Source organism: Cariama cristata, unplaced genomic scaffold (assembly GCF_000690535.1).
Source record: "Cariama cristata isolate BGI_N322 unplaced genomic scaffold, ASM69053v1 scaffold42491, whole genome shotgun sequence".
Lineage (NCBI taxonomy): Eukaryota > Metazoa > Chordata > Aves > Cariamiformes > Cariamidae > Cariama > Cariama cristata.
Window position 1 is genome coordinate 45,799 of NW_009599547.1, and position 12,069 is coordinate 57,867.

The window sequence follows — 12,069 nt, forward strand, 5'->3', positions numbered from 1 at the left end:
CAGTTAAAAGTATGTTAAAAGTCGAATCCAAACAGACAGTAAACATCAGCAATTTAAAGCAAAAATATTATGGCATATTATGATTATCCCCAAAATCAGCATTATGAACCAGGATATTCATACTCCATGACAACATTCAGACACACCAGACAATATAACACCCGCAGATCTAGTTTCATACTTCATTCTGGTGTCACTTCAGGGCAGTGTTGATTTTTTATTCAAATTGTAACGAAGTGTAACTATAAAGAATGTTGAAAAGAGCATGTTAAGGTGCTACTACCAGCAATTTGACAACGAACAGCTTCAATCTTGCATAATTAAAAAAAAATAGGTGTGCTTGTACATCCCTAACTTGTTGATTCAGGAGGATTTATCTTTTATATCAATGAGGATGCTGAATCTCTGTCTTAAGTGAAAAATTCAATTCAGCCCACATTGTGGAGTTACGCACAACACACAATAAAGGCGATTTTATTTTAACTTCCTTTGGGAATTAAAATAGTTGGGCTGGGAACACACTACTTACCTACTTCACAACTGTTTAGATTAAATGAGGTAGCACTGAGAGTTTCATAAAGCAAAAGCAAACCTCATCCTGACTTTTTCCTACTCATTTGTCCGTGACTAGAAATTTTGTTCTTACTGTGATTTCAAGATGCGAATTCGCACAGAGTATCACTGCCTAGTTTCCAAAGTGGAAAGGCAAAGTGATAGTTAAACGACTGAGCAGCCCTGAAGAAGAGATCCTGGCTTCATAAAACTTTGTAAAGAACAAAATCAAATTCAAGTAAGCTAGGAAGGATGCAGAACCTTCCTCTTTACAATCACCCAAGATAATAAGGAACGCGACATTTTTGCTTGGGTTCAAAGGAAGAGGTCTGAAGAAGGTAATCCTTGCATTGCTCTGCCTTTCCTGGTTATGAATATCCTTAGAAGTGAAAACACTGAGAATTTAAATACTTAAAATACTTAAAGTGTTTTGGTTTTTTGTGTGCTATTCAGGTTCAACATTGTTGAAATGCCAACAAGCAGCTCAACAGACAAAGGTTCAGGCTGAAAGAAGAATTTGGAATAATAAATGGCATTGCTGTTTGTATATCTTTTCTGCTGCTAAATTTCAACCTATGTTGGAAGATGGAAAGTGTATCCCTTCTTCACCAATGGTGGAGGGATGTATTTCTATCTTCAATAAAGCTCTCCTGGCATTTTCAGGACAAACTGACGGATGATCAGAACAGTCTGGTATCACTAAAATGCATACCATTTTTGTTAGAATTTCTCCATCAATTTTGCTGCCTAGGAATTTTTTAAGAGATTTGTTGCAAAGTATTAACATCCAGATTTCTGTAAACATGATCCATTTGGCCAGTATCTGGGAAAGGGGAAGAAATTTAATTTTTATGGGTATATTTGCAATTTTCTGTATAAGATCATGTGATGATCACAGATTTATAGACAACTTGAAAGTATTCTTTTCTAAAATCTTAGATTAAAATTACATACAGAGAAACTGGTCCTCTCCAGAGCTATGGAACTGCAGGACTTGCATGACGATCAAACCCTCCAGCATGACTGCATGTGTGTCATGCTCCTGAGCACACCTTATGTGGTTAAAAGGCAAGACACTCAACAGGATACCCGAAGTGAGAACATCCAAAAAGAACCATTAGTATAACAGTTATGTCAGAAGAGCGACTTCAAATTTACCCTATTATAAAAACAGGTCCAAGAACTGTTACCTATTTCACCCAGCCTCAAAAAAGACATCGGTGCTGTAATGTGAAGGCACTGGGTCAGAACTAGCGAACAGCAGCACAGAAAAGCAAAGGGAAACAGATCTCCCATGTTACAGAAAACCCGAGAAACTGCAGTGATGAACTCTCTCCCATTCCAGCCCTGCAATGTACGTGGAGAAGGAGAATCTAAAAGCAAGACAGGAGTAACCTGTGTTAAGGTGCAACAGACAGCACTGCACCTTGCCAAAAAAGTCTTGTTCCAGGCAAGAATGAAAGACGACAGCCCCAGAGCTGCAAAGAAATATCCTTTTGTGGAAGGCAACAACTACAGCACTGAAGGAACATATCTCAGGCCTTAAGGTCACAATGTTTTCACGCTGTAGATCCCAGTACTAAGGTCCTTATTATTTTCTTAATGTCTTCTTCCTGCATTGAAATTTATTATTCTTGGTCTCAGCCCATTGGTCATTTAAATTTGAAGATGAATATATTCATCTACGTGTTAGGCAAAAGGGAATCTAAAGAGACTTTACCTACCTAAAATGCAAACACATTAGAAAAATAAAATCCATTTGTATAGCTCTCCCCAAGGAGTGGAAGAATTATTAAATAAGAACATTGGAAAAATTAATCACACAGTTGTAAATGACTAATCGTTCACTTTGACACGTGTGTGTGGGTGTGCACACACACACAGATATCATTTACATTTGGCTTTTAATTGTGTAAGGCATTAGTAAGTTTTACCAAGCACAACGGTGGAACTTTCCATTTTTCGTTCTGGTACCCCCCAAAAAGTAAAAGGAAATCAAAAGCTAAAATTTACTTTAAGGAAACATTAAGGTTGTAGATTTGAACATTTAAAATTAATCAAACAATGGAGATGCTGAAGGTTCTTCCTTAACCTTAAATTAACACCAGAAAACCACTTACATATCTTCCCATCACTAGTCAGAACATTAAAATCACCATATCCTGTATGCGTAAGGTCTGGGCAAGAAAACTTAATTTTGCATATATTAAATTCATGGTTTAAATTCACAACCCTCAAAATGTTTTTGCACATGCAAGGCATTAGCACTACGCCTCATAGTTAACGTTTGCAAGGCATATTCCAGCCCACATCCTTGCTTCTAACCTTTCACTGCTTTTTCAAATAAATTCCCTGTTAGGCTGAACTTTCTCATGCTTAGGCAGAGCCCAAAGGGAAATATGTTTTTAAAAGATCAGGCCAATATTTTTTTATTTATGGGGTTGTGAAATATTTACTATGTATTCCATTTTGGAAAAAAAAATTGCAATTTTCTTTTTTTCTCCTTGTAACTAAATCTTGTAACTAAATAATGTCACACAGTAGAGAGACACACTCCTCATGGATGCTGCCCTATAAACAGGTGAGGGAGTTGAATGCATTTGACTAAGAAACTGGAAAGAAAAACATTCTGTTTGCAGCCTACATCCTTAGACCCAGACAAAAGTAGTGTGCCCCCTATCACCGAATGTCCTATCTTAGCCCAGTATCCAGGTCCAATCGAGCAGACAATAAGCAAGAATGATACTACTATGAATGGGGAAGGAGAAAATAAAGCTCACAGACAACGGCACAGTTATATTTAATTTTCAAAAGACGTACCTCCTGACCCATCAACAATCTGACAGGAGTTGGGCTATCATCACAAACTAAAACATACCTTGCATTGAGGCATAAATGCTTCACTACATCTAGGTACTTGATAAGAGAGACTGAAGATCTGGCAAAGGAAATGACTCAGCCATCATAAGGCACCCGCTAAAAAACTGTGCCACAATGTGGGAGCTTCAGCATGAGAGGGCTGAACAGGCTGGCAATGTCCCTGGCAGCCATCTCTGCTGTCCCAGAGCCATGTGCTTCCCTCTGTAGGCTATGGCAAAGCCCAAGCTTGGAGTCAAGCTCTGAACCAGGGATAGTGATGGCACCCAGTGGGTAACACAAAAACTGAGAGATACTGGGTTGGCCTGCCAGCTTCATCACATACATAGCTGGGACTGGAGTACCTCTTCTGAAGACCATTTTGGTACCTCTTGTATTGTAAGGGTATCTATCCTTAAAAACAGTTATTTTCAACTCTGTGACACTGCAGCAAATACTGTGCATCTCTGCCTTCCCTGGTATTTGCTCCTATGTGACACAGCACAAGGAAAACGTGCTGACTGGTTTTGCCTTCCCTAGATTGCACTGGCAGAACTGGTAGCCTTGGAGTTGAAATGCTTCTCAGCATTTTATAAATTGTAGTTTGCAGCATGATTTTGGTCTGCAGTACAGCGATCTGTCACTCAAGAGGAGAGGAGAGTGTGGTCCATCCATTTCTCAGTCTCTTCTTGAGGGCCAGTTTTGAGTCGGAGAAGATACTAAAGCCGGGACTGTACCAACAGAGCTCACAAACTCTGTATCACCAGCTGCACCTTGTCTTCCCTGGAAGATCTATCTGTGTTTTTCTCTCTGTAGGATACCAGTATCCAAACACAAAGTTTGTACCCCCAATGCAGTAACACAACTCACTTGAATAGAGAAAGCAACACATAATACATTGTCTTGGTTTAACCCCAGCGAGCAGCTAAGCCCCACGCAGCTGCTCGTTCACTCCCCCGCAGTGGGATGAGGGAGAGAATCAGAAGAGCAGAAGTGAGAAAACCCGTGGGCTGAGATAAAGACAGTTTAATAGGGAAAACAAAAGCCGTGTGCGCAAGCAAAGCAAACCAAGGAATTCATTCCCCACTGCCCAGGGGCAGGCTGGTGTTCAGCCATCTCCAGGACAGCAGGGCTCCATCATGCCTAATGGTGACTTGGGAAGCCAAATGTCATCACTCCCAATGTCCCCCCCTTCCTTCTTCTTCCCCTAGCTGTATACGCCGAGCATGACGTCATATGGTGTGGGATATCCCTTGGGTCATTGGGGTCAGCTGTCCCGGCTGTGTCCCCTCCCAACTCCTTGTGCCCCCCCCAGCCTCCTCGCTGGTGGGGTGGGGTGAGGAGCAGAAAAGGCCTTGGCTCTGCGCAAGCCCTGCTCAGCAGTAACGAAAACATCCCTGGGTTATCAGCACTGTTTGGGTCACAAATCCAAACCACAGCCCCGTACCAGCTACAGTGAAGAAAAGTAACTCTGCCCCAGTCAAAACTAGCACACACATTAAAAAGTTACTACAAACTGGGAAGAGTGATAAAGCCTCGCCATAGAGGGAAAGACAAGACTTCAGTTTAATTACAGCAAAGAGGAGTTCAGATGGGCTACAGGCACAAAGTCCCACCTGGGGCTAGGAGGGAAAGGCCTCACGTCTGAGAGGTTGAGAAACAGTCCGCACAGTAAATTTCAGAAGAACACATTAGAAAAACAACCTTGAGGATGTTCTATCTATGAAGCAATGAAACTTTATGGAGCCCAAATCTACTTCTAAATTCTTGCAAGCTCACAGCCATCAATGCCAGCCCAAATTTTCATCAGTAACAATCACGAATTTCATCTAGTCATTTTTCCTCTGCCTTTGTGCAAGGGGAAGGAGTCTTCTTGAGACGACAAGAAGGAAAACTGCATTGAAATGCTAGCTCAGAGTCATCAACTCTAGTTTCAGGAGCAATCAGCAGCTACTCCTAATGAACAGACACTTGCTGCCCTCACGTACAGGCTGATGAATTCCAGTTAACTCAGGCCAGTGCCTTGCAGCAGGCTATGAGCTCATCTCTTGCACCGTCCTTCCAACACTTCTCACCACAAGGTCTCCCACTCAGGCAGCTCCTCCAGTAAGACCCATTGCTGACCCCAGCACATGTCACGTTTACCTGACCACAGGGGAGTGTTTTTTCCTCCCTCAATAAAGCACAGTTGAAAACCACCTCCTCTGTGGGAGCCAAGAGGGAGGGTACAGCCTGCCTTCTGCTGCTGCTGTGCAGGGCATGGGAGTTCCTGCCTCTCGTCTCAGCTCTGCAGCTCTGCTCTGCCAGCTGCCTCTGACTTCTGCTCCACAGAGTGCTCCTGCTTGGGGGAAGGCTGGGGGGCTCCAGCCTGGGTGGGGGTACGACACTGCTGACCATGGCTTGGACATAGCCCCTCTCCCATCTGTACTGCTGCTGTCCTCAGTCTTGCCTCAGGCACGGCGGGGTTCCTGCTCATCCTTGGTTCTGCCAGTTCCCATATACCTTCCCATATACCTTTCTCCGCAATGTCACAAGACCATTAAGCGCTCTGGTAAATCCATTTTTTTCCAGTAAATACTGTCACTTCTCTGTCCCCTTCAAAAGGGCAACATGGAGAGACTCCTGCCTCCTTCCAGGACACTTGCTCTTTAGTGCCAGAACTTCCCACCCACTCCAGAAAAGCTTCGCACCACGTTCGTGCTCACGGGGTGTGTGAAGTGATGTAACATTATCACACAGTATCCAAAGACCACTTTTTGCCCCTCTTGCAACCTGATAACACAACAGGGAGGTCTGAAATACCTGGTAAATATCATCACCTGTGAGATGGTAATATTGTTTTTCAAAATTTATCTGCAAACACGACAGAGGGGTTCCAACACAACAGAAAGGCCACCAGACACAAAGAAAAAACAGGTTGTGTTACTTGGGATCAGTATTGGGATTTTGTGGGATCTGGCCCAGGAGTCTTCAATCTGTGGGGCTGGCCACAGCAAACATAAATACACTAGGAAAGTTGCTCTTGTTTGTGCTAGAATTTAAGGCACAAGTGAAGGAGGCTGTCAGGCACTGCCAAGCAAAGGATGGTCTGGGCTTACAGACAGGATTTGTATGCTGGGCTGTCAGGTACCTCCCAAATGTTGGAGTCCACAGAAGAGCTGTGTAGGAGTGAGCAACCTGCTGGCAGTATGAGCACAGGGATCTGCTTTTGAGAAACAGCACAAAATCCAGCTTTGCCTCTTGAACAGAATTGCGTGTACGCAAAAGCAGGAGATGGAGACAGAAAGAATGGGATCTACCAGAAAACAACCATTAGTGGTCTTCCAACCTCCAGCAAATGTCACTGAATTGCCATAGTAACAAACTGCAACACCGCTAGGAATGAAAGCAAGTGGAGCATTTGAAATAGCTTGTTTTAGTGGAACTGTTTTTTCATGTTGTCTTCCTGCACATCACAGAATAACTGGCTGGTGACATGCTAACAGTCTAACAGAGCAAACTTCACACTCATGGCTAGCACTGCCTGTGAGCGCTACCTGCTTTTAAATGACACCTTGTTTGTCATGGTCCTCAAAAAAGCTATTACCAGGGTGAAAGAACAGAGCAAACCACACTATCAGCAAGGTGCCCTGAACTCAGCCAACCTCACTGGAGACGAATTCAAGGCTCCCAAAATCACCTCTTCCTGATTCTTCCCACTTTCAACAGCATTTTATTTAAAGATTCCAGGAATTGTAAGACTCTTCCCAATAAAATTAATAAGCATTGCTCCATCAGGCTCAAGACTTCTCCCCTGAGAAGAGGAACACTTACTAAGTCTCAAATAGCTAACCAGACATACGTGAAGTTAATACACCGGCTATAGTTTAAGAAATCTTGAACTTTTAGCAATTCTTCTCCTCCCATTTCTCGGTGCATTTGTTGTTCTGATTTCTCTCACATGGCACGGAAATGCAACCCATCAGCGTAAGGCTGTGCCCAGAAGACAGCGACTGGGCTGCAAGCCCCGAGACTTGCACTTTCTTCCTTTGCCACTCGCCCGCTGGTTGCCTCTGGCCAAGTCACTTTCTTTCCGTCCTGCTGCTTCCCTGCCTGCCTGCAGAATACCAAACTCCTCTGTAAAGTGATCCGAGGCTCATCCAGGCAAAAGGCTTAGAAGTATTATGGACTAGTAGCACTATTTGCTGTATTTGTTAACATTTGGTATTTTGAAAACAGGTATTAAAAGGCCATTGGTAAGCTGAAATTAGCCAACTGCCCTATTAACAGTTGCCAGAGTAACCTTAATTCCATCCAAAGAGCCAGAGACACTATTAGAAAAAGCAGCAGTGAGCACATAGACAAAAGCTTAGGTGCTTATGTACTCCCAGATCAATTAAGGTTTCATGGGCAACCACAAAACTCACAGTCCCACTTTGAGCTCTGCAAGCCAGTTATGGTTATTTTGGAGATGTTCTTGTACATAAATTCCTCTTTCCTACAGAAAATAATACCAAAATCCTATAGCTTGAATATTACAATCCATAATGTGTAGCAGAGTTACAGATCTGGAAACAGTGAAGGCTACCATGCTCTGGAGACCAGGGCTGTACCGGTGGAAGCTCATATTCCCCTCTGCCTCCTGGGGATGAGCCCAGAAACAGGTTGTCAGCATGGAGACCATCCTGGGTTTCCTTCCTAAAAGCCAACCACAGCTCCCAGGTATAGGCACTGCCATGGGCAGGACTGCTGATCCAACACTGGTCCCAGCCTAGCTCTTAAAGCTGTTGTGACACGTGCGCTGAACGCAACCCCCCGAACACAACTTGCTTCATGACCCAGCACAGTGCAAATACCTGTTCACGTCAGAGGTGATGCTTCCTACAGCTGTGTCTCTGGCATACTGTCCCTGCTGGCGCAGGGCTTGTGGACCCCTGCTTGCCAGTGGTTTTATTTAGCTATCTGTCAGGTTGCCAAGAATTTCCTGTGGTATGTGAGCAGCAGGAGGGAGAGTGTTTTTGTAAAGTTTCTAACTCCCCTAAACATGACTGGAATTTCCACGGAGAATGATGCCGCAGATCTAGCCCAAACACCTTCTTCCCGAGGGCTTCCAAAAGTCTGCAGCAAACCACAGAGGTGTGTGAGCATCTCGGAAAAGACTGACAGACTCTGCTACAGGAATAGTCAGTCACCTAGATATCAAACTGGCTACCCCTGCCTAGGAAAAAATATCAAACAGAAAATTATTTTCAAAACCTCTCTCCTCCCTTCCTCCTCCCTGCCAGACAAAGTGGTAGCAGTTAGACAAGCCGTTTTATTAACACATTAGCACTGTGGGTTGCATTGTTTTCTTCTCTCTACATGTGGGAATTCTGGTCTTGGACCCTGAGCCAAGGCTAGAAAAGTACCTCCCAAAGCCATGCAACTATGTCCCTATGAGCATATCCTCTCCTCAATACCACAGATCTGTGTCCCTTCAAGAATGGGTCAAAAAAAAAAAAAAAAAGGGAGTCCCAGAGACACATTCTATAGACTAAAAACCCCAAAGGCTGAAAATAATCACATAAGTGCAACAGATTTTCCTCAAGGGAGTCTTCAAAGTGCCTTCCCAGCTGGAAAGTCTAAACACCACTGTCTCCTCTTTAAGCAGGCAGCAAACAAACAACTGGCCTCAGCTGCATCCCAGCTTGTCCTGTGGCTCCCTTCTTCCCAGGGAAAAAAGGCCAGGCCAGCCCTTCCCTCAGCAGCCTCTTCTTAACCACAGTCCTTCTCACCTGAAGGCAAGGGACAACACAACTTCACCCACCAAATCAGTAACTCATCCTCCCAACAGGCCAAGCATGACTTGCTCTCAGACCCAGTATGGCCAGGTGCAGACTTTGCCTCCCAAGAACAAACATGACTCGTCACTCTCAGGGTAAGTCTAGGGAGCGCAACACAGCCGACTGCCACCAAAGCTCCACTACTCCTAGGCCCAAGCCAAGGTGCCCTTGCTGTAACTCTGCAGAGGCAGCAGCCAAGATGTCTCCTCATTTGACACACAAGGTTGCCTTCACCCAGATTTTTTAGGTGACAGCTCTGGCTGTGCGTAACGGCTGCCTCCAAAAGGTCACCACGGAGAAAACTTCATCAGCTTTTAAAAACCTGCAGTTCTAGTTATTTGAACTAATGTCAAGGATCCACTGCTGGTCAAGGGAGCTCTGCATCCACACCAGTTTAGGATGGATGCAATCTATGCGCCAGAGAGAAGCACATGAGAGGAAAACGAGATCTTGCCATATCCCTTAAATACTGAGAAATTCTGGAAGAAGGCAGCAAACCATGCCTGCAGAGACCATGAATCTAGAGATTCCCAATGAGACAGAAATAGCAGAAGATTTGAACAATACAGACGTCTGTAATAGAAAGGGTGTAAACAGCCAAATTGGGTCACAGAGGAATAGCAGTGGAGCAGCAGGCAAAACAAAAATAGCAGGAAAGGAAAGATAAATAAAAAATTCCTAAAATATATGAGGAGCAAACAAACTGACAAGGAAACAAGAGAGCCATTGAGTAGAAAAAGGAGAAGAGCCGTGCAGAGGCAAGCAGGGTAGGCTAGGGATTTAATCCAGCCCCAGAGGGGAAGGCACAGGGAGGAAAGAATACAGTTGAACTATTTCACTGCACCAGCAAGGAGGGGAAGAGGAAGATGACTTTGCCAGGAAATTACAACCATCTGCACTTAGGAATAACAGCACCGGCCGAGCAGTTTCACGTTCACTCTGTAAGACAGGTGAAATGCCCAGCCTGTTCTTCCACCGGGGTGGATGGCTGTGGTGGATCTTCCTTCTCCATCCTTTAGCCCAACACTCACCACTTCCCTGCTCTGGTGGCTTGGTCTTGCCTCCAGCTCTTTCAGCTAGACGAGACTATTTTGGGATAGCAATGAGTGTGGCAGGTAAAAAGGGAGTTCAGTAATTGCTGCCCTGGGGAGGGGGCCAGATTCGTACAGCCTTGCATGAAGATGGAAGCAGTCCCTGCCTCTCTTACTGCTCCCTGCTCCATCTCCACCGCTAACACAACAGATCCTTTGAAGCCTGTGGTGCAGAGAGCAGCTGCTTGTTGCTGTCCTCTCCGAAAGACAACTTCTGCCTCTGACTTTCCATTCTCCCCTGCTCCCCAAGACCCAGTCACCACAGAAGAGGCAGTTATGTCCACACAAATCCTTCTATGGCTCAAATGACATGGGGTTTGCCCACACAGCAGAGGCATGAATCCTCATGCTTTTTCCTCTCTTACCCTCCACACCTCACTCTGCCCTGTCTTTCTCAGCCAAAAAAATTCCCACAAGTAAGAAGGAGAAAAGCTGACTTACAGAAAAAAAAAATCTCTTTGCACAAGGTGGTTTCCAAGCTCTGGCAAAAAGGATACTATGTCCAATACCCAAACAACAGGCCCAGGATGCACAAAACCTAGCCGAGAACACAGTGGGGTGAAGTGTCAAAATTCAGAGCAAGGGGGCCAGGAGATAAGCCTGGAAAGATTCAGTATAAGTAAAACACCTATGGGCAGCAGAGCATCTACTGAAAAAGGGACAACAAAGGAGATGACAGGAGCCTGGGAAGGAGTCTCCATCCCCTGCACGGAGCTGGACACCACATGTCACTGGGTCAACAGAAAGAGAAAGGGCCCAGCTGCAGAGCCCATCTCCCCTCCAGGGAGCACCAGGAGTGGGTATACACTGTGTGATAGCCAGTTGCTGCTGAGATGCTCCAGCTCAGGGCTGAGGATCTTTATCCCCCACCTGCAGTGAAGTCAGTCCTGCTTCCTTCTGCAGACAGAAAGGCAAGACTCCCTCATGCCAACCCCAACTCTTCACCTATCACAGAACGGGCCTGAAGAAACAGCAGTTCAAAAAAGGTGGCATGGTTGTACTTTTTTAATTATTATTTTTCTGTACTACTTATCTAACATTTTTGTATCCACCCAGGGTAAGTTTGGTGCTTCCAAGCTGCCTTCTGTAACCACCAAGGTTGGTAACTTACCTTTCCAATGGAAACCGTGGCTCTCACCTAACACGATCATAGCAAAATCCAGGTCAGCAGAGACCTCAGGTCTCTGGTCTGACCTCCTGCTCAAAGCAGGGTCCGCTCTGAGCTCAGACCTGGTTACTCAGCACTTTATCCGGGCTGGTCTTGTAAACCTCCAAGGATAGCAGAAGACACAATCTCTCTGGACAACCTGCTCCACAGCATGGGGAAAAGCTTTTCCTTTAACACAGCCTCAACCTCTCTTCTTTCCAGTTCATGCCCGTTATCTCACATTCTCCTGCCACTGTGGACTGCCTGGCTCCATCTTCCCAATCAGTCCCTCACCAAGGCCACCAGTCTGCCACCAGATCCCCCTGAAGCCACCTCTCCCCCTGGTGCACAGGCCCTGATGCCTCAGCCCCTTCTCACCTCGGCAGCCCAGGGGCCTGTGCTGAACCCGCTCCAGTTTATCAACGTCCTTCCTCGGGGCAGGAACCATCCCCCCTCCAACTGCAGGTTTAAGGTTTAAAAATCCCACGAGACTTGATCACACCAGAGAGGTTGGCAGCACCCAGCCTCTCCTCTGTGGGGGCTGAGGCAGCAGGGCAGCGGGAACTCTGCTCATGACCGCTCTCTGTCTCCTCACACTACCCAGCTCCCCGAGGCACCACAG

General features: G+C 45.4%; 1 protein-coding gene across 1 annotated transcript in view; it reads right to left on the bottom strand.

Moving 5' to 3' along the window:
• Nucleotides 1-11,895, bottom strand: part of ZNF618 (zinc finger protein 618) — a 57,687-nt gene extending 45,792 nt beyond the window's left edge. Inside the window, exon 1 of the mRNA XM_009709703.1 lies at nt 11,826-11,895. Within this exon, the coding sequence (XP_009708005.1) occupies nt 11,826-11,895 (70 nt within the window). The remainder of the gene's footprint in view (nt 1-11,825) is intronic.
• Nucleotides 11,896-12,069: the final 174 nt, after the last annotated feature.